General features: G+C 47.5%; 2 protein-coding genes across 3 annotated transcripts; one reads left to right on the top strand and one right to left on the bottom strand.

Moving 5' to 3' along the window:
- Positions 1-21,647, bottom strand: LOC310662012 (uncharacterized protein). Of its 2 annotated transcripts, none has more exons than XM_083408810.1 (4): positions 21,301-21,647; positions 5,253-5,342; positions 2,852-2,922; positions 1-371 (listed from the first exon to the last, which is right to left on the bottom strand). In XM_083408810.1, exons 1-4 carry the CDS (start codon positions 21,505-21,507, stop codon positions 143-145), a joined length of 597 nt encoding a protein of 198 aa, XP_083264936.1. In that variant the 5' UTR covers positions 21,508-21,647; the 3' UTR covers positions 1-142. The 2 variants fall into 2 exon arrangements, with proteins under 2 accessions (XP_083264936.1, XP_083264937.1); XM_083408811.1 differs by lacking the exon at positions 21,301-21,647 and adding an exon at positions 6,418-6,608 and having other exon boundaries at positions 5,253-5,332.
- Positions 6,997-26,160, top strand: LOC310661978 (Golgi-associated RAB2 interactor protein 4-like). Its single transcript, XM_083408743.1, has 8 exons — positions 6,997-7,084; positions 8,590-8,644; positions 9,436-9,599; positions 17,386-17,585; positions 20,350-20,599; positions 22,161-22,447; positions 24,393-24,439; positions 25,949-26,160. The coding sequence occupies exons 2-8, from the start codon at positions 8,590-8,592 to the stop codon at positions 26,062-26,064; spliced, it is 1,119 nt and encodes a 372-aa protein (XP_083264869.1). The 5' UTR covers positions 6,997-7,084; the 3' UTR covers positions 26,065-26,160.
- The last annotated feature ends 1,053 nt before the right edge of the window (positions 26,161-27,213 follow it).

Raw genomic sequence — 27,213 nt, forward strand, 5'->3', positions numbered from 1 at the left:
TAAAAGAATAGATTGTTACTAAACAATAAAATAGATTAAAAGCTGTGATTCCCGAGCAATGAGGGAAATGCACTCTGCACATGATCAGAAGCACAGAATCTTGGCCGGGTGCCTTTGATTCCCACTGCTCAACAGCAGATGTTTAGGATGGAGCATTACTTGTGGATGCTGTTGAGAAAAGGAGCAAAGTCGGGAGATGCAGCCGACTGTGGCAGTCAATCATGGAGCCCTTTGGCCAGCTTGCTTGGCAGGTAAGACACCGTTCATCTTCCCCTTGCTGCTTGCACTTCCTCAGGAGTTGTAAATTTTGCCAGCTGCAGCAGCTGATGGTGGAATCGTGGGAATGAGGAGAGAGATGAGATTCTCCAGTTCTGCCAAGCAAGGGGAGGGAGAGGAAAAAAGAGAAACCAAAGCATTTTGGCTGGGCTTGTCCTATAAATATCACGGTTATTGTTCCTACAAATATAGAGTGACTCTCCTGCACTAAATCTTGTGGGACAGAAGCTGAAGTCAACTCTTTTGCTGATTTGCAGCTCCAGAGGGTATCACTGGAAGCTCGGAAGCAGCATAGCATGCGATGCCAAGAGGAAACGCAGGCAATCACACCAGGGCAGTATTCTCTTGGAGGTTGCCCTCTTGCCCATCAGACCTCCCCCAGCAATGAGCAGCTGAAATGGTATGCATGGAGACAGGCTTACCAGAAAGCTTCTGTGTATGTGTGTGTGTGTGTGTGTGTGTGCGCGCGCACACACGCACGCACGCACGCATGCAAAAATCTAAATCTAGTAAATGGTTTAGAGAGTTCTCATAGGAAATGATTCTCTCTCTCTCTCTCTCTCTCTCTCTCTCTGTGAGTTGAGGACTCGCCACCCACATAGGAGTATAGGAGTATAAAGGTAAAGGGACCCCTGACCATTTGGTCCAGTCGTGACCAACTCTGGGGTTGCAGCGCTCATCTCACTTTACTGGCCGAGAGAGCCAGCATACAGCTTCCGGATCATGTGGCCAGCATGACAAAGCCGCTTCTGGAGAGCAGCGCACTGAAATGCCGTTTACCTTCCCGCCAGAATGGTACCTAATTATCTACTTGTACTTTGACGTGCTTTCGAACTGCTAGGTTGGCAGGAGCAGGGACCGAGCAACGGGAGCTCACCCGTCGCAGGGATTCAAACCGCCAACCTTCTGATCAGCAAGTCCTAGGCTCTGTGGTTTAACCCACAGCGCCACCCACGTCCCTGCATAGGAGTACAGTAAGACACAAAGACACATTATTTTAGGTTAATGGGCAAAATTAGGCCACAACTTTTATTGGTGAGTAGTATTGGCTTAGGCGTTGGATGAAACAGCAATACCAGACTCCACCCCGCACAGCTAGGAGTCATATCAGGGTTAACAACCAATGGAGGAGCTTGTTGATGCAAATACAACTGGAAGCTCCCCCATGACGTCACCAAGGGTTGTGCCATGGCCCTTGCCACCAGCAGGGCATCGGACAGGATCCACGACCGCCGGATTCCTTTAACGGAAGACCCAAAAGAGGAGGGGTAGATGATGGCGCATACCCAATCCTCCAACACAGCACACATATTCCAGGCAAGCACGCCTCCCTGCCCCAGCGGGAAGCTGTTTCCGCTCACAACCCCTCCCCTCTGGGAGGAGGAGAGGCCCTGTAAGACTGTTGTCACACTGCAGTTCACTTTACCACCACAGTATCACCACAGATTTCCTAGCGCTGCTTCGCCATTGCAGCCACATTGCACACTGATGAGAAGGGAGAGAGTGGAGGGAGACGCAGACAGAGACAGAGGCCCAAGTGATGGAGGAACTGTAAGGACAGGCTTTGCAGCTCCCTAGCTGTTTTGCTCTATCATCACCACCTGCCTCCTCCTTGCCTTCAACGGCTGAGGCCGAAATAGTCTTGTTGGTGTGAGGTGGGCACAGTGGCGTAGCGTGGGTTGTCAGCACCCGGGGCAAGGCAAGTAATTTGCGCCCCCTAACCCGTGGATTTTAGCACTGCGAGTGCGAGCGTGCCCCCCCAGATGTTGCGCCCGGCCCCCCCTGCACCCCCCACGCTACGCCACTGGGTGGGCAGTATGAACATTAGGGGTGGGAGGAACAGGAGCCTGCAATCAAACTGAGCAGGATTCAGACTGGTTCAGGGAGGGGTGTGCATCAGAGTCGCCGTGAAAGACTTTTCTCCCAATGTTTTTGCAGGGGTTTCCAGGCAGGCTTCCATGGAGTCCCCTGCTAAAAGAATGGGCGGAAATCAATTTTAGTAAGAGATGTCAATGTTCATCCCTTTCTGTTTCAGGAAGGAGTTTGCATGGAACCCCCGTTACGATGGAGGCATTGTTTGAGCAACAGGTCCTGCGCAGGTAAAACGATGAGGGGATGGGGGGGAAGGGCGACTCAGTTTTAGCAGGGGACTGTGATGCAAACCTCTTCTTGGGCCCCACTGAAGGGAGGGGAGGCCGCAGCTGAGGAAGAGAACATCTGTTTTGCATGCAGAAGGTCCCAGATTCAATCCTTGGCCTCTTCTTGTTCTCTTATTCTATATGTTAAGTCTGCAAACTGTGCATATTCCATCAGCTTAAGTAGCCATTCTTCTTTAGTTGGGACCTCACTCGTTTTCCATTTTCGGGGCTAACAAAACACGGGCCGCTCCCCCTGCCATCATTCTGGATTTCACCTCCTGATCCAAAGGCTCCTCCTTCTTCCCCTGTTTGGCCTCAGGGATTGTGCCACTCATTTTTATGGGTCTATCTTGCTCACACAAACACACACACACACACACACACACACACACACACACACACACACACACCAGGTATCTTGTGCCCTTCCCACTTACTTGCACTCTGAGGAACCAGAGGTGTCCACGCTCTTTCTCATTGTGCTCTTGATCTCTGCAGCCAGGGAATCCTGCAATTGAAAAAGTCATAGTGGGCAGGTGGTCTTTCACTAGTAAAAGATGCTCAGGGAATTCCCAGAATCATTTTCTTTTTCTCACTCGTTTCCCATTTTGGGGCTAACGAAACACGGGCCGCAGTAGTGGCATACATAAATAACCTTTTTTGACACCTGGGAATTTCAGTCTGAATTATCCTCAACAAATAGGATTCTGGGGGTTTTTTTGGGGGGAGGGGGGTACTTTTAAACATTTTTTTCAATTCACTATGGATTATTTCCCAATACTGTTTTACCCTTTTACAAGTCTACCACATGTGAAAGAATGTTCCCTCAACCTCTCTGCATCCCATTTTCCTCAGGCCACTCCTCTGACAGGCCCTGCTTTGCCCATTCCTCAAGTGATTTTGCCTGGCTGGAATGTGCCCTTGAACCGTGGCAATATCTCTTGCTTGCATGGCTGGAGGTAGCGGGGGGGGGGGGGGTTCTGTGTGTGTGTGTGTGTGTGTGTGTGTGTACAGAAACTTCTACCTTTTATGTAACTAGAAGAGTAGAAAAGTAAGCGTAGCATCCATTGCGCAGCTTACTGTTGCCTTAGGCCCCTGCCCATGAAGTCCCCGGAAGGTTCCGCAGAAAAGAATGCTGCCTTTCAGCTGAAGCATTTACTACATTTCTGGCACAATTGATATAACCAACTGGGCTGCAGAGCGAAAAGCGGCGGGGACTGTACAAATGTGCCGTTTTACAGAAAGATGAGACAGGTAAGCGGCCTCCTCAGCTCTCAGCAACCTTGTGCCTGTTTCCCCCCCAGGAATCTTCCAGCGGGGCTTAATAATTGTCGATTGCATCCTGTCAACCCACATCTTCCTCAGCTTTCATCTGTCTCTCCTGCCTATTGCTTTGCTTGACATGGTGTCAGGTGGATCAGCTTGAAAGGCGTCCTTGGTCGTACACTAGGGATGGAGCCGCAGCAGACTGCCTCAAACTGCTGTTTCGAAACACCTCCGCTTCTTTGCAGTCAAAGGCTCCCTCCTAACCATCCCTGCACCCGCCTACTTATTGAAGCGAGGGGTTCCTGCCAGCATACGGACCACAGGATGCTCACCTGCCTTTCATATGTTCCGGGTTTCCAGCCAACTAAGAAGAATTTCAGTCAACTAATTTGTCTTTTTCACCATCTGATTACTTTTAAATACATTTGCATGCTGGGAAAGCGTCAATATAAGTGCCTTTTTCAGATAGCAAAAGGAAGTAGGCTGATAACTAACTTACAATAAACAAAATCTGCCACTTTTAGATGTTGGGAGGTAAATGGCCCCTCCCCCCCACTCTCCACCCCACCTTTTTCTATTTCCTGTTATAGGAAAAACACCAGACACCCAATATCCTCCAACACACACACACACACACACACACACACACAAACACACACACACACACAGCAGGCAGATTGATTAGAATTGGCCCTCTCTGACACAGATGGAAGATCTGTTATTTTTAAAAGCTCCGTGACAGGCTGAAATTCAACAGGCAATGCTTTCCCAGGCATTGATTTCCCAGCTGCAGGGATTGGTGTTCCTGCCTGTCATGCACCTGCCAAGGCACAAATACATTGGGTTTTTTGGGGGGGGGGAGAGAAGAGTGGCAATCTCTTTGCAGAGTCATGTAATACCTCTTCAGTGTTGTTTGTCCCTGGCTGATTCGGAAAAAAAGTTTCAGAGCAGCCCTGTTGCCTTCTGCAGTATCACAATTTTCAAACCAGCCACATCTGCCTCCCTCCACCCCATTGCCTTGCCTAGACAGTGCTCATCCTTTTCAATTCCAGGTCAATTACATCTCTCCTCGAGATTCTGCCTGCCAATCTCTCTCTCTCCACTATTTTCCTATCAAGGCATTTTTCTTCTTCTTCATTAGCTGCTGAGAATGAGATGCTCACTTCAGCAAGGAGGAGGTGGTGTGGGGGAAGTAAAGGCATATTGAGGAGAGGGGACTTGAAATCATTTTCGTGGCCAGGAAAGGTGACTTTTAGCTATCCAGAAATAATAGTTTAACCACGGGACCCAACATGGCGGAAGCTCTGCTCTGATGAGTATAGGTAATACTAGAGCTGTGCTGAAAATTCCAAGACCGATGTTTTCAACTATTCATTAGGTGATTGGGGAGAAATTAAACTCTCCTGAAAAATCAGGGGAGGGGATTTTTCTGAAATGTTCACTTACCTTTACAAGGTAGTCCATGATCAGAAGAAACTTTTCATGTATGCGACAAAAGGGAAGAGGGGTGGTTTTGGCTCAGCCTTAGTTAATCTGCTGCCCATTTGTTGTCCCAGGTTGCTTTTCGCTCACCTTGAAATTTGGTAGGGGCAGTGATTTGCAATTGGAACTGATGCTGCATTTCAGCTGAAGTTGCTCTCGGAGTGGTTCCACTTCAGGAATCTGAACACACATTAAAGGAAGAGGAAATAACTTCAGCAGGATTATTCAACTTAGTATTTCTCTATCTTATCTTGCTTCCATCATAGACCTCAAGGCTGTGGGTTCCCAGGCCGCCTCTCCTCAGATCTCCTCAGCATCATCTGGCTTAGGGCGGCGGGTGCTCTCAGAGACCATTTGCAAAATCTCCCGTTGTGCACAGGTTTCTGTATCTACAGGTATTCCAAGGCCATTTGGGTAGGTGCACAGGGTGGCCCCAAGGTGCTTCCTGAGGCAGAACAGCAAGGCTGGCCAAGTTATTTCAGGACCTTGGACAGAAAAGCCCTCCTCTCCCCATCGCTTGAAAACAAACATGCAAGGATCACACAGATCATTTCGAGGAAGGGCTGTGGCAAACCATTTGCTTTGCATACAGGAGGTCCAGGTGCGATCTGTGGCATTTCCAGGAAGGCCTGGAAAGACTCAAATCTGAAGAGCCTCTGCTCATTGGTATAGAGCAGGGGTCCCCAAACTAAGGCCCGTGGGCCAGATAAGGCTTGAGGGACTCGTTTATCTGGTCCGCGTCGACGCCCACTGCCGCCACCTGCCTTTACCGGTGCTGCGCTGCATGGCTACCCACTTCCAGGTCAGAGGAGCACCGTTATTTCCGGTGCACATCCAGGTCGGAGGAGGCCCATGCACATGCGCACGAGCTATTTCTGGTGCTCCTCCAACCTGGAAGTGCTCCGGAAATAGCGTGTGCGCACGCATATGGGCACACGCTCCTCCGCCCTCCGACCCACTGCGTGTTCGGCGCTGGAGACACCGCCCAAGGCGCGTTAAGTTTGCTGACCCCTGGTATAGAGAATACTCAGCTAGACAGACCAATGATCAGCCTCAGTGTCAGGTAATTACCTATGGTCCTAATTTGCCTGAAGCAATCAGATCAGGCAGTAGAGCACAAGACTCTTAATCTTGTTGGGCAAAAGATTGCAGGGGGCTGGACCAGATGGTTCTTGTAGTCCCTTCCAACTCTGTGATTCTTTGACCATGACTCTATGACCTCATTCTGCCTAATGGGAGGGGATAAAGGCTGCACCTGTTTTCATCCCTTTGTCTAGCCAAAGCTACAGGAGCTCTGTCTTCCTCCATCACACCTGATCACCACCATAGCAGGAAAGGGATCTGGGGAGAGAAGGGGGTTGGACTATGAAGCTGAAGAAGTTTGGGGTTCCAGGAGGGAAGAGGGGGAAACTACATATTGGCTGCAGCTTTCCAGCAGCACAGTCTGTTTACCTTTTTTTTACTCTAGCCTTTGCTGGAGGGAACAGCACCACTAAGGCTCAGCACCTGCCTTGCGTGCAGACGGTCCCGGGTTCAATCCTTGCCATCTCCAAGTGGGGTGGTGAGATACCCTTGCCTGGAACCCCAGAGAGTCGCTGCCAGTCCGTGTTGACAATATTGAGCTAGGTGGACCAGTGGTTTGATTCCAATAAGGCCACTTCCTAAGGTCATACGCACCATGTGTCGTGAAGAGAACCAGCCCAGATCCTGAACCTACCAGTCCAGGGAGTAGAGACGGACTCCTCGCCGCTAACCCCTTCCTCTTTACCCCAGCCACCCATTAAGGCCTGGGCTAAAAAGGTCATAGAGGCAATGATGACATCACAACATTCATCCCCCAAGCCAAGGGAGGGGGAAGCACAGAGGCAGCAGCTGTGGGGAGTTAACATTGAAGACCTTATGTTACAAGCTACAAAAAGACGGTCAGTGACTCCTAGACCTAGAGATATTTGGCGGGACTCTGGGAGAGAGGCAGGGAGGGTGATAACCAAGGCTACTACAAGCAGTTGCCTGAGATGGTCCTCTAATAAGGGAGGCTGTAAAGTCCTATGAATGGTGACTATTCCCTAGAGACAAATAAACGACAAGGACAAGGCTTTCTCTCTGAGGCTGCATACACACACCATTCATTTAAAGCACATGGGAACTGTAGGTTACCCCTTCATAGTACACCCAAAAAACTAAAGTTCCCATGATTTGATTTGATTTTTATTTTTTTGGGTGGGGGGGCTCATATGCTTTAAATGTATGGTGTGTACACAGTTGCAGGAGATGGGGGGAAACAGGTGCCAGGCTACTGAAATAGTCAGCAGACATCCCAAGCACAAACATTTGTTCTCTGACCAGAGAGCATTTCCCAGCGTGCCCTTGAGGATATTAGAACTCACTGCTTGTTACAGTTTCCCAGGGGGGCCCTTCACATGAGTGTGTATGTGTGCACATCACTTGATTATACAATCCTTGATGAAGCAGAGCTGAACCTGCACGGACCAACTCCATTGAAAACTCCATTGCATCTGAAGTTATGGGAGGTGGGGCAAAAGTATTTGATCTGTGATGGGTCATTCACATTGCCACTCGGATGCTGCACTCAGTGAGTGACAGACATGCGCATGTGTACTGTTCATAAAAAGGGGAGGGTCCACTTTTGGTCATGTGATCAAAACACCTAGAACTGAGGAAGCTGATGGCATTATTATCGATTCAAATTATACAATTAGCAGTACTAACAGTAGTTTATCCTGCCAGGAGCATTGCAAGGTCCGTAAACAAATCAAGACACAGGACTATGGGCCATATTGGTGCATATGCTCCTTTATAAGTTTAGATGCAAATTTAGGCAAAGTTTCAGAGGGAAATCTGCCCTGTAAGCAAAGTATATTTTACATTCTTAAAAGGGGATGGAGCAGAGGTTCTAGAGACTACTGGAACAAACCCACACAAAAAAACAACATACTCCTGTATCCTGCATCTCACCCAAAAAGCTCAAAGCAGTGTGCATCATTTCAGTCTATTTTACCAAAGGGAAACTGAGCCTTGGTGAGAATGACTGAGCTCAGAATGAGATGTCAGAATTCTGGGCTTCAGCAGAAGAGGTCATATTTTTGAAAGCTCCCATCTCCCTCATTATTAGGTTTAGGTTTATTAAATTGGTATATAGCTTCTCACTAAGAAGTCCCAAAGCAGGCTATAAGCCAGTAAAAAAAAAAGAAGAAGAACAATACATTGATAACAATTCCAAATCATTAGTTGCTGCCCAGAAAAATGAAAATGCAAAAACATCACAAGGTTGGAACCAGGCAGGTCCCCTTTGGGGGAGCATTCCATAAACAAGGGAGGGGGTGTTCAAAGCACATGAATTTCCTCATTGTAATCATTATAACACCCCTGTGAGATAAAGAAGTAGTATTATTTCCCTATACTGCAGATGAAGGGACTCTGGAAGAAACAAAGCGAGAGAATGGCTTTCCTAAGGCCTCCTGGTGAGTTCATAGAATCATATAATTGTAGAATTGGAAGGGATCAAATAGGGAAATTCATCATTGGTAGCTCAGTCTCTGAGCCGTTACTCTACACCTGCATTTACAGAATGCAGGCGGTGTTTTCAGCAGGCTGGGTCATAGATAGCACACCCCCCCCGGTCATCTGCAGTAGTACATTCCAGAAATCAACCAGCTCCTTCTGGAAAAGCTGGAGATGGGCTCTCTGGCAGAAATAGAACTTACGGTAGTTATTTTTTATGACCTTCAGGAATTATAGTGCCTAATTATGGCACTATAATTGTTCCTCGGGAATTAAAAAAGAAATCTGGGCACTTTTGGAATCAGTGGTTAAAATCAGTGCAGTTTTGAAAGGTTCCGCCTGCCATCTTGATTCAAAATGGTGTCCAGTTGTACCCAAACACTCTCCCAGATTGAGTGCAATAGTGGGTGAGATTGCTGATGGCTTTCCCCCACTCTCCCAACCCCATTTTTTTCCCTGGGCCAAGCATGTGAAACTCAAATCTAAGTTCCTCACCCTCTCCATTTTATCCTCACAACCAAAACCGTGAGGTAAGCCAGGCTGTGACTGGCCCAAGGTCACCCAGTGAGCTTCATGGCTGAGTGGAGATTTGAACCCTGGTCTCGCAGGTCCCCACTCCAGTCCCTTAACCACTACACCACACTGGCTCACAGTTGTCTCGCCCACTGGTCATTGGCCTACCTAGCATGTCTAACTCACAGAGGTTCTTCCTCCCTGTTTCTCCCCCAACTGCACGCCGTTGTGGGTTCAGGACGAGGGAAGACGCTGAGATCCCAGCTGCCCAGCGTCTCAGCGGGAGGCGACTACGGCAAAGGACTTTTCAACAGGGAGATGGGACCATTGCAGAGCCAGCTTAGTCAAGGGGAATACGCCTTACTCAAGCTTGCTCCCATGTTGGAAAGTGACTTTGTGCAGGTAACTTGCAGCAAGATCAAACAAACCTTCTGGTTGCCAGGTGAATTTTGTTCTCGTCACCCTTCCCCCAAGGGCACCTCTTCCCTAGAAAGTGGGCCCTGCTGTTGCCAAGTGAGATGCCTGAGTCAGTTGAAGGATATTAAGTGGCAAGAAGCAGTGGTGGGGCATAGGAAGGTGGCAGAGCAATGGAAGTTTCCAGCAAATTCTGCAGACGCACCTCTTCATCCCGGCCTTTGACCAGGGCCGGCCTGAGACGTTTTGCAGGCAAAAGGCCCCAACACCACCCCCTCCCCAGTGCTGCCACCTCCACCTCCACCCCACAACACCCACCCCACCACACAGATCCAGGCCCCCTCCCTGTTCCTGCCCCTGCACTGCTGCCAGCCCCATCACCAAAATGGTGCCCACACCTGTGGCTGTGCCAGCTGCCGCCACAACACAGCAATGAGGCTGTGTGGGGAATGTGGGCGACGCCGCCGTGGGGCTGGCAGCAGTACAAAGACAGAATCAAATGTCTTTGCTTCTGCCCTCGCCTCTGACCCCTGCAATGTATGTTTTAAGACCCACCCTACAATTGTGATTGTAATCTGGGTAACACTGTTTTTAAAGTTGCATTTTAAATTGTCGCAAGCCTCCCTCACAGGGAGGGTGAAGGACAGGTAATAAACAAACCAGCAACATATTATTATTATTATTATTATTATTATTATTATTATTATTACTACTACTACTAGTAGTAGTAGCAGTAGTACCGTATTGGCCTGAATATAAGCCTCACTTTCCCCCAAATTCCCACTGTGAAAAGTTAAAGTGCAGCTTATATTTGCAACCTTATAGTATGCACCAGGAGTGTGGCAAAGTGGCGCCAGCCCTGTGTGTAGTCGTCCGTCCTCTCCCCCAAGGCCAGGAAGGGAGAGAGTGAGGAAGGAGAAAGGATGCTGGCAACGCAGTGCCCCCCCCCCCCCCATATGCAGCCAGGAGCAGCGAGGAATGGAGTGGCTTATATTCGGGTGTTTTTTCATTTTTTTGCTCTCCCCCCCTCCAATTTTCAACATGCGGCTTATATTCGGGTGCGGCTTATATACGGGCCAATACGGTATTAGGGTTGGATTAACCATTAGGCAAAATAAGCACAAGTTTAGGGAATCAAGGGAAGGGGGTTGCCACAGAGATTTTCCATGGCTAGATTTTTAACATGAATGGTCACAGATTGCTCAGATGAGCATTCATTTTCTCAGTTGAAGCCTATTATAAAATCCCACTATGCGACAAGGCCGGCCGGCTAGCCTTATCTCTACTAAGTATAGAATCAGATGAGTTATGTGAGATTAGTTTTGAGGAGCCGATCAAAGACTTTGCAATTAGGAAAAAGTAGGAGAAAAAAAATTCAAATATAGATAAAGTGGAAGTATACATATATATTAAAAAATCATTTCCCATCTTACTGTAAGGTTTTTTCCCATTTTGAAAAATATTTATTTTATTTTTTATTTTATTTATACTTTGAGTTGGATACATATGGTGGCACTAAAATCTTTTAAGTGCTTAGGGCCTCTAACGGTCCTAATCTGGCTCTGATGATGATTATTTAGTACTAAATTGCTTGTCTGTTTGGCTTCTGTACATGGAAAGGGGCTTGTGTGCGCCATTTTGCCCTTCAGGCCTGCCCTGGAAATGTGTGAGGTGTTTCTCTGCCCAGAATTGTAGCAGATGCAGCCATTTCTTGAGCGCTGGGATTAAAAAGGACAGGAAGAACCGAAGCTGCTTCATTTCCTTCCTGGCAGGCTGCTCCTAAAAGCACAGGGACAGAGCAAGTTAAAAGAAGAGGAAGAAGATGGCCACTCTAGGCCCGCCCCCCTTCCCATCTCTCCTGATGACTTAATCTCTCAGGTAATAGGGGAAGGGATGTAGCTCCACATGCTTGGCATGCAGAAGGTGCCAGGTTCAGCCCCTGACAGGGACGGCTGAGAGAGACCCTTGTCTTTAGCCCTGGAGAGCTTCTGCCAGTCACAGTAGACCATACTGACCAAGACGGACCAATGGTCTGACTCATTATAAGGCAGCTTCCCGTCTTCCAAGGGAGAAATTCTGGGTCTCAAGGCTGCATGAAATGGTTGTTCTTTATTAGGCATTTATCATTTAACAAGTGTTATCAGCCCTTCCTTATCCTCTGAGGCTTCACCTTAAAAACAACAGAAGCAGAAGCAGCAGCAGCTCCTGTGCCTTTAATAGCTGCTGGGCAGGCAGAACCTGAATGGATGAAGTCTCTCTCGTTTTTGCCTCTCCAGGCCAGGAAAAGCTTTACTGGTTGAATTTCTGCCTTTGCACGAAGAACTGACAGGAAAATAAATAGGCTTGCCCAATGACCAGTTTTTAAAAAGTAAGCAAACATCTAAGATAAGTTCTGAGCTTTTAGCATGGGCATGACTTTAAGAAAATGGCCAGGGAATCTTTTTAAGACTTGGAAATGGTAAGCACGATCCACCTATTGTAGGGTAATCGACTGTTAAAAGCATACCGGTAGTTTACAAGAGGACTTTGAAAGCTGGCAGTCTTAACAATGATGTAAACAAAATCTGCTCCTTCTCCCTTATGGGGTACCCAAGAGCCCGTACAGTGGTACCTCGGGTTACAGACGCTTCAGGTTACAGACTCTGCTAACCCAGAAATGGTACCTCGGGTTAAGAACTTTGCTTCAGGATGAGAACAGAAATTGTGCGGCAGTGGCAGCGAGAAACCCCATTAGCTAAAGTTAAGAACAGTTTCAGGTTAAGAATGGCCCTCCAGAAAGAATTAAGTTCTTAACCAGAGGTACCACTGTATAGAGTCCTCAAGTGGGTTCCCTATCGGTAGGAGAAAATAACAGAGGGCAACCAGAGAATATTGAGAAGCAAAGCAGCTAGTAGGTCTGATCTTTCTTGAACTATTGCAACAGGGTCCTCACTCACCACATGCAGGATGGAGGAGGAACCCAGAACAAAGGTGTGCAAGCTCTTATACAGTGGTACCTCGAGTTACAGACGCTTCAGGTTACAGACTCCACTAACCCAGAAATAGTACCTCAGGTGAAGAACTTTGCTTCAGGATGAGAACAGAAATCGTGCAGCGGCAGGGGAGGCCCCGTTAGCTAAAGTGGTACCTCAGGTTAAGAACAATTTCAGGTTAAGAACGGACCTCCAGAACAAATTAAATTCTTAACCCGAGGTACCATTGTACCTGTAGCCCAAGACCACTCCCCAATACATCATACTTACATCAAGGGAGGGGCGGTCTACATAAGAAGCTGATATGCAGATGCCCAAATGACTCTTAAATCCTAGGGATGGTTCCTATTCTGACATCCTCCCATGCAAACCATTGTTCTTCTTTTGTTCCTGCCTTTACCTTCTGCTGTTCCTGAATGACAAACCACTAGAATATAGGTGGAGAACCCACAACCTGCAATGGCTGGTGCCTATTGGTACCGATAGGGTGGAAGGCAGGGAGACCAACAGTAGGTGGCGCTAATGAGCCAGAACCAATGAGAGGCAGAATCAACTAATTATATATTTGCCCGTCTTCCACCCTTCCACAAGCAGCGGCACCGAGACTAAGGAGAAAGAAACTGATACACAGCTGGTGTCTGGCCAGACTGAGGTTGGTGGGGGGCAGTGCCCCATATACCCAAATGGACCAGCCTCCTCTGCCCCTGGGCTGTCCTTCCTCAGTGCAGCCCCTAATCCCAGCCTCCTGCTTCCTGCTGAACAAGACAGCCAGGATGTGAAGGATGGTGTGTGTGATATACAGAGGACCAGACATTCCCTGCGGTACCCCCCAAGCTATGGAACTTCCTCCCCACAGCTCTAGAAGTCATATCCCTGGCGCACTTGCCTGCAGACGCACATTCACAAACACCAAGGCAACATCGAGCGCACTGTCTCCCACTTCACACTTTGCATTTGATGCAATTCATGTTGAACTGTGGCTCAGAAAAGGAAAGAGGAGGCCTGTTTTGAGCAACAAAACACAGCCATTTATCACAAATAGCAATTATGAGATGTTTTCCCCTTAGTGCAACATCTTTGTGATTTTAATATTAAATCATACGATAGGACTTAGATCCAGGCTATGACAAAGTCGGTTCTTCCTGGATACAAAATGCCGCTGCTTGCCCCCGGTGCCACACACAAAACCACCTGTCAGATTGCCGCTGAATGAGTTTGACTGTAATTTCTTCTGCAATTAACACGGCCAGATCCACGGGAGATTAAATGTTCTTGTTTGTTTGTTTAAGGGACACTGCTTTGATCAGTTTACTAACAAGCCCTGCTTTAGTGCAGAACCAGCTATTGCAGAGTTATTGAATATAGCTGGGTTTAAAATGAGAAAGAAAAACCAACACAGAGCTGAGAGCTGTGGCTATACCTCAGGTACTTTCTGTGTGGGAATATGGCAGCTGCAAATTTATAGAAACGAAGCTGCTTTGGGGGCTCAGGCCTTCCTTCCCTATAGACCTTCTTGGGTGCTGAGACTGGCGGAGGGGGCCCTCTTGGTAGTTCTGTTGCTTGGGCTGGGGAGAGAGTGGCAGCTTGGGAGAAGATATTCTCTGTGGCAGCCCCCAAACTGTGGAACTCCCTCCCCACAGAGGTCAGACCCTCCAAATATCCTTATTTTCCGGGGAAAATAGGTTCAAAGATTTTTGCAGTTTGAAAGCACACCAGTACAAGTAGATAAATAGGTACCGCTGCGGCGGGAAGGTAAATGGCATTTCCATGCGCTCTGGTTTCTGTCACGGTGTCCCATTGCACCAGAAGCGGTTTAGTCATGCTGGCCACATGACCCAGAAAGCTGTCTGTGGACAAACGCTGGCTCCCTCGACCTGAAAGCAAGATGAGCGCTGCAACCCCATAGTCACCTTTGACTGGATTTAACTGTCCAGTGGTCCTATACCTTTTACCTTATTTTCCAGGGGCAGTCCTGGATTTACAGAAGCTGTCCTGGTTTCTGATTTGATCCCGGAATATTCCACTTTTCCTTGGGGCGTTCCTATTTTCATCAGAGAAATATTGGAGGGTATGGAGTTACCCGACCCCCGAGCCACCTGAAGGCATAGGGTGTAGGGAAACTTTGTGATGCTTAATGTTTTATTATGCTTTTATATTATGCTTTTATATATGTTAGAAGTTGCCCAGAATGGCTGGGGCAACCCAGTCAGATGGGCACGGTATAAATAGTAAAATTATTATTATGGAATAGGATGACTCTAGTATCATTAGAGAAATGTGTGTGAAAAGTGTGGCACCTTCATTATATACAGCTAAGGACGTGCCTTTTTACCTCAGTTTTTGATACTTGAGGCGTCAAAATAAGACCCAACTTATTTTTATGGTTGCTAGTTGTTTTGAATTGTTTTTATATTGTGTTTTTATGCCGTAACTTGCCCTGGGAGCTTAGGGTGAAGAGCAGGTAATCAATCAATCAATCAATCAATCAATCAAATAATAGACTAAATCGGACCACTGGTCCATCCAGGTAGTTATTATTTATAGCAACTAGCAGCAGCTCTCTGAGGTATCAGGCAGGGAGCCTTTCCTAGGCCTATGTGGAAATGTCAAGGATTGAACCCGGGACCTTCTGCATGCCAAGCAGGTGCTCTACCCACTCAGGGACAGCCGTCCTCCTCCAAGTGTGTCCCTGCTTTCATTTGTGAAATGCAGGGTGGCACGTTACTCACATCCCTTAAATTATCTTCCCTGTTCTTATGGAGATGTAAAAACAGTTAACTGGCAGTCATTATAGGCCCTTATTATCCTATGCAGCAATTTCAGACTTCAGAGCGAGTGCCTGACAGGCAGGACAAGAGTAATTTGTGTTATGTTTCTGCAAAACAGCTTAGATTTCCTTATTCTGATTCTACTTCTTTTTAAGCATATCAGCTTCGGCTTGTCGTTACATTCAGAAGCTCCCCCCTCTTTCTCAAGCACATTTGTTTGTTTGTTTGTTTGTTTGTTTGTTTGTTTAAATTGAAGGCAGGACTCACTGAAATTTGTCCAGATCCTCCTTGTGGAAAGAGAGCTTCCAAATTAAGACCACTCCGTATGTTGCTAAGCAGGTGGAGACTTTAATTGAAAACCTGCCTACAAGAGAGGACTAAATAGGTTTGAGAATGCAGCAGTCTTTTGTTTCTTCTGTTGGAAAGACATATCAACTTTGCCTCCAACAATTTCAGCAACCATGCCTCCTTATTAACTAATGACAAACTTTCCCCTATTTGCTCCTGTAAAAGTCTCTCCATTGTGATCATATATTGAGATAATATTCCATAACCCTTTTCTTATTATCCATTGGTCCACACCCAGTTCTGTATCTTCAATTTCCACTTCATGTTGCATTTGCTATATTCTTCTAGCCTTATTTAGTATTGATTCTTCCATTTGCATTTCTTCCATTCTTTTTCCAAAAAATAATAATGAAAAATTGCCAGAGATTTAATAGCTTTATCCCCTGGGATCACCACTCCAAGTCATAGGTAGAACTCTTTCTTTCTCAATTCCATTGATGTCAGATTATCCAGATAACTCCACATCTCTCCATTTATAACTTTATGTTTGTTTTCCAAAATCTCAGCTTTATCGTTTGGTTGCTTCATTTCTCCATACACTTGTATAGTGGGTTCTTCCATTTAATCAGTTGCTCTTTCTAGTTTTGCCATGGTTTCATCTCTCTGTTCTGCCAGTTCTTCGTTGTCTACAGCATCTATATCATTTCTGATCCCTTTTCCCATTTCATTCATGTCTGGCTTAATTTCATTCCTCATTTCATCCGTCTCTGATCTGTAAGATTTTATTTGTTCAGCAAATATCTGCTGAATAATGCCAATAGTAAGCAGTGAGTCCAAAGCTGTTTTTCTTCCCTCTGTCTCTTTTAATGGAACTTGCCATACTGAATGTTAAGGTTACTTAAAACATAAATGACACACAATCAATCTGACATCTTCCACCCCCCAGAAACTAATGGTGAAGCTATGCAGGAATCTCACCTAAAGGATCTGTGACAGATAGCCATCCAACCTCTGCTTAAAAACCTCCGGTGAAGGCGAGTCCACCCACCCCCTCTCATGGGAGTCTTATTGTCAATACAGTTCTTCCTGATGTTTAGGTGGAATCTCCTTTTTTTGTAACTTGAATTCATTGGTTTGAATCCTACTCTCCAGAGCAGGAGAAAACAAGCTTGCTCCATCTTCCATCCTTAAGATATTTGAAGATGTCTATCATATCTCCTCTCAATTGCCTCTTTTCCAGGCTAAACATACCCAGCTCCCTCAACCATTCCTCATAAGGTTTGTAATATGGGAGAAGCACCAACTTGCTTAAAAGAGGTCAACTTCACTGGGCATAATTGTCAGTCTCTTGGTCATATCTGAAGCAATCCTTTGGATCCCAGCCATAAGCTAGACTTCTTAAAACACTGGTGGCCACCAAAGATTCAGATTCTATGGTGATTTCCACACAGTATTTAAACAAGAACAACCCAAAACAGCTAGGATGTGGCTGCTTAGGCTGAGCAGCTTTCATAAAGCTTGTTTGAGTTGGCCTGTCAGAAAACTGAGGAAACAATATATTCCAGGAATTTACTTTTATGCTCTGCTGATGCCAACAGCATTCTGAGTGGCACAGTGAGGTCTTAGGCACCTCCCTTCTTGAGACGGTCTTATGAAAGACTTATGATGTGATACACCAGCAGTGCCTGCTCATTCTGCTGAATGAGGCCCTGTGTATCTGCCACTGCCCTTTCCTGTTCTCTGCAGATTAACAAGCGAGGAGAGGTGATTGACGTACACAACCAAGTCCAGACTGTGACTGTCGGGGTTGCTTGCACCTCTTCCAGCATGACGGTCCCCAACGTGCTGCTTCTGGCTCGCCCCACCTACCCTCCTGAAGAGACGCCCCAGAAGTTTAAAACCTTGCTCCGCCAGTCTTCCTCGTCGCTGGGATTAGAGCTCACCAGGTAAGCCCAGCTCCCAGCTCCATACAGAAAATCCTGCAGATGCTGCAATGCCTTTCAAGGCTACGTAACATAAGACAGGCCACCATTTTTAATGGATGGAGATGCTACAACTTGAACAGGTCAAACTCATGGGTGACGTGTTCATGGTATCTCTGGGCTGTAACAAAAAGCTTCACCTGTTCATTTCTGCCTGTTACGCCACAGCTTTTCCTGGACTGAAGACTCTCGCAATCCTTTTTTTAAAAGGTTGGCAATCTTACAAGGGTGAGTTTGGGGTGGACAGAATAGGGTTGATAGAACCAAAATGACCACACTATGACTTCTGAAATTTGTTTTAACTGTTTTTAATCGTGAACTTTAAATTGTTATTTAAACCTGCTGGGTTTTTTCCTGTATTTTTCCGTGTATAAGACACCCCCATGTATAAGACGCCCCCTATTTTGGGGGACTCCAATTTAAGAAAACAAGGGGGAGATGGCACAGAGTTGGTTTTTTTTGGGGGGGTGCCAAAAACCACTCCTTGCAAAACCTGCCTCTCGTGTGTCCCCTCGCCAGCAGAAGCTGCCAATCACCCGCTTGCTTGCCGCAGTGTCAGGCAATCAACACCAGCTATTGACGCAGGAACCAATAACACACCCAATAGCCGCTGACAGCCACAACAGGAACCTATGCACTATCCATGTACAAGACGGCCCCCACTTTTTAGCATAATTGTAAAATTTAAAAAAAACAACTAGTCTTATACATGGAAAAGTACAGTACTCATTATGATGGTGGGGTCCTTTATCACGGCTCGGCTCATGGCTCAGCCAGTAGAACTTGAGACTCTTAATCTCTTAATGGGATTTGTGGGTTTGAGCCCCACATTGGGCAAAAGATTGCTGCATTGCAGGGGGTTGGACTAGATCATGGGTAGGCAAACTAACGCCCAGGGTCTGGATCCGGCCCAATTGCCTTCTAAATCCGGCCCGCGGGCGGTCCGGGAATCAGTGTGTTTTTACTTGAGTAGAATGTGTCCTTTTATTTAACATGCACCTCTGGGTTATTTGTGGGGCCTGCCTGGTGTTTTTACATGAGTAGAATGTGTGCTTTTATATAAAATGCATCCCTGGGTTATTTGTGGGGCATAGGAATTCGTTCATTTTTCCCCCTTTTCTTTTTCAAAATATAGTCTGGCCCCCCACAAGGTCTGAGGGACAGTGGACTGGCCCCTGCTGAAAAAGTTTGCTGACCCCTGGGCTAGATGCCCCTCATGGTGCTGCCCCACTCTATAATTCTATGGTTCTGTGTACTGCAGCAAAGTTGTCAGACTCATCTTTGGAACAGGGAAACTTGTCCAAAGTGATTAGGTGACGCTTGGAGAAGCTGGGTTATCCTTATCCATCTCCTCTCTGGTCAAAGGTAGCAGGCATGCTATGTGTGAGTGGAGAACAGGACAAGCATTTTGGGCAACAGACGGAAATTTTGAATGAGACAGAATGGGGTGAGGGAGAGAGAACTGAGGTGTAAACTCTGGGAGCACTTTGGGGGGCTAACTGCCTTACTGGAGGAGGACAGTTTTGGCTGTCTATTCTTCCTCCACCTATGCTCAACCTGTATATATATATATATATATATATATATATATATATATGTGTGTGTGTGTGTGTGTGTGTGTGTATCAACAAGTGACCTCCTTCTAAAGGAAACTGAACCCAGGCAAGCACTACATCTCTGGAACATCCTCACTGCTTGGAGAAGTGGGGTGAACAGCACTGATTTAATTTAACAGCTCCCATTTAATACTCAGATTCAAAGGCAGGCAAGGACCGTGGGCAGACAGGCAGCTATTGGCAGGCAGGAGACTAGTAGCTTTGGCACTGCTGACAGCTTCCGTGACTGAGCGTGGCTTCAATTCAGCCCTGCTTCCTGTCCTCTTTGGATTCCTCAATTCCCAAGTCCACAGCAAGCTGCCATGCTGAGTTAGACCATTGGTCCGTCTAGCTCAGGACTGTCTACACTGATTGGCAGAGGCTCTCTGTCTCCCACCCCTCTTGGCCAACTTTTCCTGGAAGGGTTTGCAATCCTTCTTGGTGGGCTGGCCACTAACAATGAATGCTGATGAATGAGCAACCAAGGTCATCTAGGAATGGAAGGTGGCAGGTGGAGCTGAGCCTGTGTGTGTGTGTGTGTGTGTGTGTGTGTGTGTGTGTGTGTTGTCAGCTTTGTATGGAAAAGGGAGGAAAAACAGAGGCAATTTTGTATTGTTGCAAGCACCTGCTTTGAATGTGCACCGTGACCATTTCTGGAGGGTTTTGTATCATTTGCTAGGTGTTTGTATCAATTAGTAGGTGTTTACTCAGTGGTCTTGATGGTTGTTCGCTACCAGCTTCTAGACAAGCCTCACCTGCTTGAAAAGGATTGCAGAGAGCAGCTTGACAGTGCAGAAATATTTGTTGTTTTTTTAAATAGATGAAGAACCCTGGACCTATTTGTCTAGAATTTGGGGGATTTATCCATCCAGGCTATGCTTGCAAAGTTCACCCAGTTCTGCCAAACAGAGAACAAGAGAGAGGCTAAAACCATTTCTTCATTTTCCTCACTAATAGTGAACTGGGAGGCACAAAAACTTCATGTCTTTCTTAATTGAGGTTCAGCTTTGGACCCCAAACTGAATCAGACACCTTCTGAAGCTGTTTGGACCAAATCGGGGCTGTTTTTGTATGTGCTGAATCAGCACCCAAACTGAATCACGCCCCTAATTATTCCTTTCCACCGCCTACAGGCTTATCCCTCTGCATTTTGTCAAGATCTCGCTCCACAATGCAGAGAAGAAGCAGCTGCGGTTCAAGCTGGCGAGCGGCCGCACCTTCTACTTGCAACTCTGCCCCCAGCCTGGTGCGAAAGAGGATGTCTTCAAACTGTGGGTCAAGGTGGTCAACATGCTGCGGCCATCCTCAGACCAAGGGCCCCTGTTGCACAGCAAGAGCGAAGACCCTGGGGGGTCTGGGGAGGCCCTGACCAATAGGCCACAGGTGCGCAACTCTTTCTATTTATATCATGTAATCGCTATACAAGACACTTTGCAGGGCAACATAAGCACAGGAAACACATCTATCTAGCTCAATATTGCCTACACTGACTGGCAGCAGCTATCCAGGATGGCTGAGAGGGGTTTCTCCCAGGCCTCCAGGAAGATGCCAGGGATCAAACCTGGAACCTTCTTCAGATGCTCTGCTACTCGGTTACAGCCCTTCCCCATGTCTCCATGCCCCCTTGCTTAAGGTTACCAGATTTTTTCCAATGAATCCGGGGACACTTTTCAAATAGGTAGATTTTGCCAGGGGTAAAGGTAAAGGGACCCCTGACCATTAGGTCCAGTCGTAGCCAACTTTGGGGTTGCAGCACTCATCTCACCGGCGTACAGCTTCCGGGTCATGTGGCCAGCATGACTAAGCCGCTTCTGGCGAACCAGAGCAGCACACGGAAATGCCGTTTACCTTCCTGCCGGAGTGGTACCTATTTATCTATTTGCACTTTGACGTGCTTTCGAACTGCTAGATGGGCAGGAGCAGGGACCGAGGAACGGGAGCTCACCCCGTTGCGGGGATTCGAACTGCCGAACTTCTGATCGGCAAGTCCTAGGCTCTGTGGTTTAACCCACAGCGCCACCCAGGGGACTGATTTGTAAATCCAGGGACTGTCCCCGGGAAATGGGGACGTCTGGTAACCTTACCCTTGCTGCCTTCTGCCTTCTCCATGCCCCCCTTGCTGCCCCATATGCTGCCTCCATGCTCTCCGATGCTGCAGGAAGCTCATGGGAGAGGTCTGGGGTGGGAAAAACAGGGAGAAGCAGTAAGAAGAGACTCAGAACTGATTTGATTCCCCTCCCACCTCTTAGCAACACAATTCGATCCTTGGATGCTTTAAGCTGGTTGGACATCCGTTGGAGAGAAGGCGGAGAGAAAGAGAGGGGGGGAGTTATCTTTTAATTTACAAACAGCTTGGTACATGCACTCACATATCACGAAGAACACGAAGCAGCCCCCAAATCAGGTTGCTTCTCTTACAGCTCCTGCAGGAGTCTGTTAAATCAGATTTGTATGAACATTCCTGCTTTTTTAAAGAAAGAGCAAACGGCAGTTTGATTCCATAAGCTCTGTGGAGGGGATGGTTGGTGGAAAGGGACGAGAGAGAAAAAGCACATACAAACCTGGGATATTTCCTGTGCTGCTCCACCTATTGGTGTAGATGGCAAGTGGTGGAATAGCCATAAGTATGGTGAGGGAAGTGTGTGGACAGGAGTGTGTGGACCCTCATGTGCCAATTGCACGCACAGAAATGCTGCACCTGAACCTTGCTTCCAAGACTACCGCCCACTCCAGACCCCGGCAGTGTGGTGTACTGGTCAGAGCGTTGGACTAGCACCTGGGAGACCTGGGTTCCAGTCCCAAAGCCACGAAGCTCGCTGGGTTCCCTTGAGCCAGCCACTGGTTCTCAGCCGAACCTACCTGGCAGGGTTATTGTGAGGATAAGATAAGGGTTAGAATTATTTGGTGGTGCATTCAACGGTCCTTATCCATCTGTCTGCCCCAGAGCCTGGGATCCTTAAACCTAGAAGAAACAGTGAGCATCCGTAGTATCTATTCCCCCGCTGAAGTTCGCAGCCCTGCCCAAGAGGATGTCAGGAGCAGGCGCAGCCTGGTTTTCTCCATGGGGAGCCAGCCCAGCTCCAGAGCCCCCAGCCCTTCTCCATTTGAAAGCGAAGGAAGGACAACTGAGTTTGAGGAGCTGGGGGTGCCAGAGCCATTGGAGCGCCCGCCCAGCACCAGGAGTCGGGGCAGTCAGCCCGAGAGGACTGAGAGAAGCCCTAGGATAAGCAGGTACTGGGTTAGGGCTTGTTTGGGAGAGGGGAGGGGGGTTAAGGGAGCTGGAATTTGCAGGGCTCCAGCTCAAACACACTGTTTTGAAAAGCAGGAGAGAGCAAGCAAGCAACTCCTGGGAGGCAGCGGGGTGTAATGGTCAGAGCAACAGACCAGGACAGTGGAAGACTTGGCTTTAAATCCCCCCCGACGTGAAGCTGATCTGAGTGCTCTGGGGCCAGGTGCCATACAGAGGCTGCGTACATAGCACACATTGAAAGCGCATTTCCCTAGGCACGCATACACACCCCCTGGGAATGGCAACTTACCTCTCACAGAGCTAGAATTCCCAGCACCCTGCACAAACTACAGCTCCCAGGGTTCTTTGAGGGAAAGCCATATGCTTTAAATGTATGCTGCGTGTATGCAGTCAAAAAGTTGCGGCAAAGATTGCTGGGGCAGGGAGCCACAGAGAGCCACCACCATTACTTGGCAATCAACCAAACCCTTTAGGAAGCTGGAAGATGCAAGTCATGTCAGCCTGTAAACGGAGAAGGGTGGCACCTGTAAGCCTCTGAGGTGTTGTTGGACTAGGAATCATTGGGGGTTAAAAAAGTAAAGGGACCCCTGACCATTAGGCCCAGTCGTGGCCGACTCTGGGGTTGCGGCGCTCATCTCGCTTTATTGGCTGAGGTCATGTGGCCAGTATGACTAAGCCGCTTCTGGTGAACCAGAGCAGCGCACGGAAATACCGTTTACCTTCCCACCGGAGCAGTAGCTATCTATCTGCTTGCACTTTGACATGCTTTTGAACTGCTAGGTTGGCAGGAGCAGGGACTGAGCAACGGGAGATCACCCCATAATGGGGATTTTAACCGCCAACCTTCTGATCAGCAAGTCCTAGGCTCTGTGGTTTAACCCACAGCACAACCCGCGTCCCTACGATTGGGGATTAGCAAACCAGTTATTGGTCAAACAGTGAAATGTATTTTATTGCTTATTGCTTATTTTTATTTTCATTATTATTATTTCTTTTATCCCACCTTTCCACATACAGATCCCAGGATGTCTTAACAACATCTAAAACGCAACTTTTAGAACAGAATTAAAGCTATTCAGTATTGGATTTGACAAACAGCATTATAGCTCTGCAATTTGGAAAACAGATTTCAGAGCTGGTTTGTTTGTTTTGTGGCCCCCTGAAAGCTGAGTTGCAACCACCCCAAATTGAAACACATCAAATGTTGAAACTGATTTTCAGACTTGGGGTTCATCTGGACTTCCTTTTGTGCCATGCTTTCCAGGCACAGGCCTGCACTTTAAAGCTCCCTGTCCAAGCAGTTGTTATCACGGCGCTTTCATGGAATCATAGAATTGTAGAGTTAGAAGGGACCTCAAGGATCATCTAGTCCAACCCCCTGCAATGCAGGAATCTGCAGCTGTCCCATACGGGGATCGAACCTGCAACTTTGGTGTTACCAGCACCATGCATGCTCTAACCAACTGAGCTATCCAAGCCCTAAGAACCCACATTTTAATGCTGAATTGCAGCAAATGGCAACTGGCAGAAAACCTGGTTGCCATTTGCTCCAACTCAGTGGTAAAATGTGGTTTTTCCTGGGGAAAGCGATAGGGCGGAAAAACACCTGTTCCATCACAGAGTTTTAGAGCCTGGATCTGTGCCTGGTAACATGGTGTGAAAGGAAGTCTGGACAACCTCTAGGTAGGTTTCACCTACAGTATACATATGTTACTGGTTGTGGGCGTGCATCTAGTGGGTTAAGAAACCAAGAGACCGGAGGGGGGCAGTTATTGAAGGCAAGCCTGCTTGCATCCTAAAAAATAACGTTGCAAGATAACTAAATTTGCCCAGGGATCCAAAGCTGGGAAAATTTCCCACGCCGGCCGTAGGGAATTGTGTGATGTCATTGGATGGAGTGGTCTTGACGGGCTGTTCTCGTTTCAGGAAAACCAGTAAGAGCAGAAGTAGCAGAAGGAAGTCTCCCCGGAGAAGTAAGAGATGCTAAACGTCCGCCGAGAGCTGACAGTTCTGCCCTTTGGTGGCTCCTATCAATGACCTTCCTACTCTAGCTGATAACCAGCCCTGCTTAGGTTCTGAACTGGTCTCTTTAGGATGGCCACTTCTTGCATTGCCAAAGATAAAACAGGCCTCAGTTTCATCATTATGGTTGCTTAAATAGAAATGCATCTTGCCGTAGTGTGACCAGTGCCCCTGGTTCAGTCTGCTGCCCAGGTGTTCACTGCTGATGGGCAACATCAAGTTTCTGTTCTTAGGCTTCTTCTTCTTTAAGCCAGACCAGGACCATGCAGCCCTTCAAAAGCCACTATAAGGACCCACAGTGGAGGCTGATCCTTTAGGGCCCAGCGGTTCTCAACCTGTGGGTCCCCAGATGTTGTTGGACTACAACTCCCATCATCCCTGAGCTCTGGCCTTGCTAGCTAGGGGTGATGGGAGTTGTAGTTCAACAATATCTCAACCACGAGTTGAGAAAGGCTGCTTTAGGCTAAATGTTCAGTCTGTCTTCAGCGGGACTCCATTTGTTTGCCTTCTTACTTACAACCAGTTTCCTATCAGCTTCCTCCTCCTTAGTTTCAGTGTTGTCCTTATAGACATCAGCAGGGATGAAGATGGAGGCAAAACCAGAATTAGTTGGCTCTGCCCATCATTGACTCTAGATCCCCCTACTGTTGGCCTCCTGCCTTACACCCTACCTGTTGGTGACAAGGGGGAAAAATAGGTATAAAATGAGAATTCATTGGCTGCCTAGATCTTGGCTTGGGACAATTATTATTTGGTAGGAGAACCCCAGCAGAGATTTAAAATCTCAAAATATGCAGCTAGGAAAACATGGATATATAGACTGTTGAACCTTTAATATATGCCCTTGTGAGTTACAAAATAGTCTCCTCTTCCCCCAGCATAGAAAAAGACCACGTTTGGTAAGTTAAAATGGTTTACTTACAAACTCTCCGATGGTCAGATTCATGTGCTCTTCCACACAGCATTCAGAAAATGCTGCAAAGGCAGGAAAGCCTGGCTTGGTTACAGAAGCCAAGTGGTATAGGAACACAAGAATGGCTTGTTAAAGCTATGCAGTCTGAGCTTGGAGCAACCAGCTCAGACCTTGTCACATGCTGAGGATGTTGGTGGCCCCCAGCTCCTGACTTCTCTACCCACTAGACCATGCTGGCTTGAGATGATGGGTGTTGGAGACCAACAACATCTGGAAGGCTGCAAGTTTCCCATCCCTGGATTAGGCCTACACTATCCCTCCTCTCCATCACAGAACTACAAGTCCCATATTTCTCTTAAGAGGAGGAAATGGCTATTAACCCAGTTTAAGTTAACGGGTCTCTCTTTTTCAACTCAGGCTCCTAACCCTGCCTGCCTGATCTTTCCATCTCTCCCACTTCCTTGTTTGCCTGCACACTGTGTCCATGAGCAGGCCCTTGTGCTCCAGGGAGTCATGTGTCTACTTCTTTTTCCTGTTTCCTCCACAGGTTCAAGCCGGAAGCCCAGCAGGATTATCTCCCTCATCAGATCCTGCTCCTGGGGGAGGCGGAAGAGGAGCAAGAGCCGAGATGCCAGGTCCCGGGGCAAAGGAAAGAAACTCTGAGTGGAGAGAAAGGAGAACCCAAATTCCGGAGCCTCTTGGCCACCTCAACATTACTAAAGAGACTGGTTATAATAAAAACAAAGAACACCCAAAAAAGCGCAAAGCATTGTGGGTATGGGGGAAATGAGAAGCAAGGGTCAAAGTTAAGGGGGTGCAGGGCACACTGAACGGCAAAGACAGTTCCATTTTCTGACACTGTGTCGCTGCTCTGCACCTGCAGCTCCCGCCAAATGGTAGGGCCGGCCTAGCTTAAGAAACTTCCAGACGAGGCCAGAAGCAGACTGAGGGGAGCGAAAGCTCTGTACAGGACCAAATTGTTTCCTTCTTGGACGTGCTGTCCTTTCTGTTGAACCCCAAGACGAAAATCCCTCCACTGGTAATCAATAAGGCCTCACACCTTTGGATTGGCCTGTTCCAATGCGGCCAGAGGCAATTATTACCAGATCCCCTCCATTTCTCCACTTGGGGCCACCTTCATTAAAATTCTCAGGGGAGTGCCAGGAACATTAACTTTCGACTGCCTCCGTTTGCCAAGGTCACCTGATGGATTTTGCCACTTTCTGCCATGGGGTCCGCTAATTAACTCAGGCAGAATGGAGGGGGGCTTGTGACCCCTGGCAAGCCATGAAATTATCACTCTGACGAGATTGTGCTTGAAAAAGCAAAGTGGGTGTGTGAATAGGCACTAGAATTGAGTCTTTGCAACCACAAGCACCGAGGGTGTGCTATACCAAGAGGCAGGTAGGTATGCTGGGAAACTGCACTGAAATGAATTTTGAGGTAAAAATTGCCTCTGAAACACCCTTATTTACCCTTCCTAAAGCACATTTCAAGGTACACATGTTTTTTGGGTCCCCCCTCCCTTTACTCCCCCACATAAAGGAAGATAATTACAAATCGCCTTTCAACTTTTTTTTTTTTTTAACCCAGCCAAATAACAAAACTCAACAGGTGGATTTCTCACCTAACAGCCCTCCTCACATAACAATTAGGATCTCCAGATGGGAATTATACCAGCCTGATTTCCATCAAAAGACATGCCTGGCCAATTCAGTAGGGGCCAGGTAGACACTACAAACTAGGCCCAGAAGTGATGTGTCACCAGAATGCTGACAACAAGCCAGCTGCGTCTCTTCATGTTACCCACTC

This window comes from Podarcis tiliguerta (assembly GCF_965153285.1).
Source record: "Podarcis tiliguerta genome assembly, chromosome: 13".
Classification (NCBI taxonomy): domain Eukaryota; kingdom Metazoa; phylum Chordata; class Lepidosauria; order Squamata; family Lacertidae; genus Podarcis; species Podarcis tiliguerta.

Excerpts from the sequence above, each read along its gene's own strand:
- LOC310662012 (XM_083408810.1), bottom strand. The coding sequence starts at position 21,507 with ATGTCCAACCAGCTTAAAGCATCCAAGGATCGAATTGTGTTGCTAAGA. Across the intron at positions 2,923-5,252 it reads TGCCCCTACCAAATTTCAAG|GATTCCCTGGCTGCAGAGAT; the intron begins GTGAGCGAAAAG and ends TTTCAATTGCAG. Across the intron at positions 372-2,851 it reads TCTGGTTCCTCAGAGTGCAA|AACTGGAGAATCTCATCTCT; the intron begins GTAAGTGGGAAG and ends CTTGCTTGGCAG.
- LOC310661978 (XM_083408743.1), top strand. The coding sequence starts at position 8,590 with ATGAAGGGACTCTGGAAGAAACAAAGCGAGAGAATGGCTTTCCTAAGG. Across the intron at positions 8,645-9,435 it reads GGCTTTCCTAAGGCCTCCTG|GACGAGGGAAGACGCTGAGA; the intron begins GTGAGTTCATAG and ends TTGTGGGTTCAG. Across the intron at positions 20,600-22,160 it reads CCCTGACCAATAGGCCACAG|AGCCTGGGATCCTTAAACCT; the intron begins GTGCGCAACTCT and ends TGTCTGCCCCAG.